The following is a 610-nucleotide window of genomic DNA, read 5'->3' on the forward strand; positions in this document are numbered from 1 at the left end:
GTACCAATGATGACGATGATGATGATGATGATGATGATGACGATGATGATGATGAAGGCGGAACTAAAGGCAGCCTATCTGAAGAGAACGACAACAAAGATGAAGACGATGATGATGATAGTAATGACGTAGATGATGATGATGGTAATGATGATGATGATGGTAATGATGATGATGATGATGATGATGATTCTTGCACTACTTCCACCGGTATATTTCCCGAAACAAACGCCGAAAAAGATGACGACGACGACGATGATGAAGATGGCGACGATAGTGATGATAATGATGAGGGTGACGTCAGCAAGGAATACGAGGGCATCCAGGACTCGTGCACCAAATGTACTAAGCAGGCATTCCAATGAAAAATTACAAACAAATAGTGCAAGAGTGCAACCGTCCTTACAACATTTGGATAGTTCGTATGACGTTCAGTTCTATCTAGAAACTCCCAGAATCTATAAACTTTCACCAATCTGAATGAGCGCAAGAGGGATTTGAACCCGAGACTGAGGTATAAGAAGTCGAGAGGCAGCAAGCACAGCATGTCTACGTAGAAGGTTGTACTGTTGAAGTAGTGTAGCCGCATTTATTGCGGGTCTGTTTGTAA

General features: G+C 42.3%; 1 protein-coding gene across 1 annotated transcript; it reads right to left on the reverse strand.

Annotated features, from left to right (window-relative positions):
* Positions 1–367: 367 nt before the first annotated feature.
* Positions 368–589, reverse strand: HELRODRAFT_92990 (hypothetical protein; the record flags this gene model as incomplete). Its single annotated transcript, XM_009016898.1, has 1 exon — positions 368–589. A coding segment is annotated over one exon (222 nt), but the record flags the coding sequence as incomplete, so codon positions are not given.
* Between the last annotated feature and the right edge of the window lie 21 nt (positions 590–610).

Source organism: Helobdella robusta (assembly GCF_000326865.2).
Source record: "Helobdella robusta unplaced genomic scaffold HELROscaffold_1902, whole genome shotgun sequence".
NCBI lineage: Eukaryota > Metazoa > Annelida > Clitellata > Rhynchobdellida > Glossiphoniidae > Helobdella > Helobdella robusta.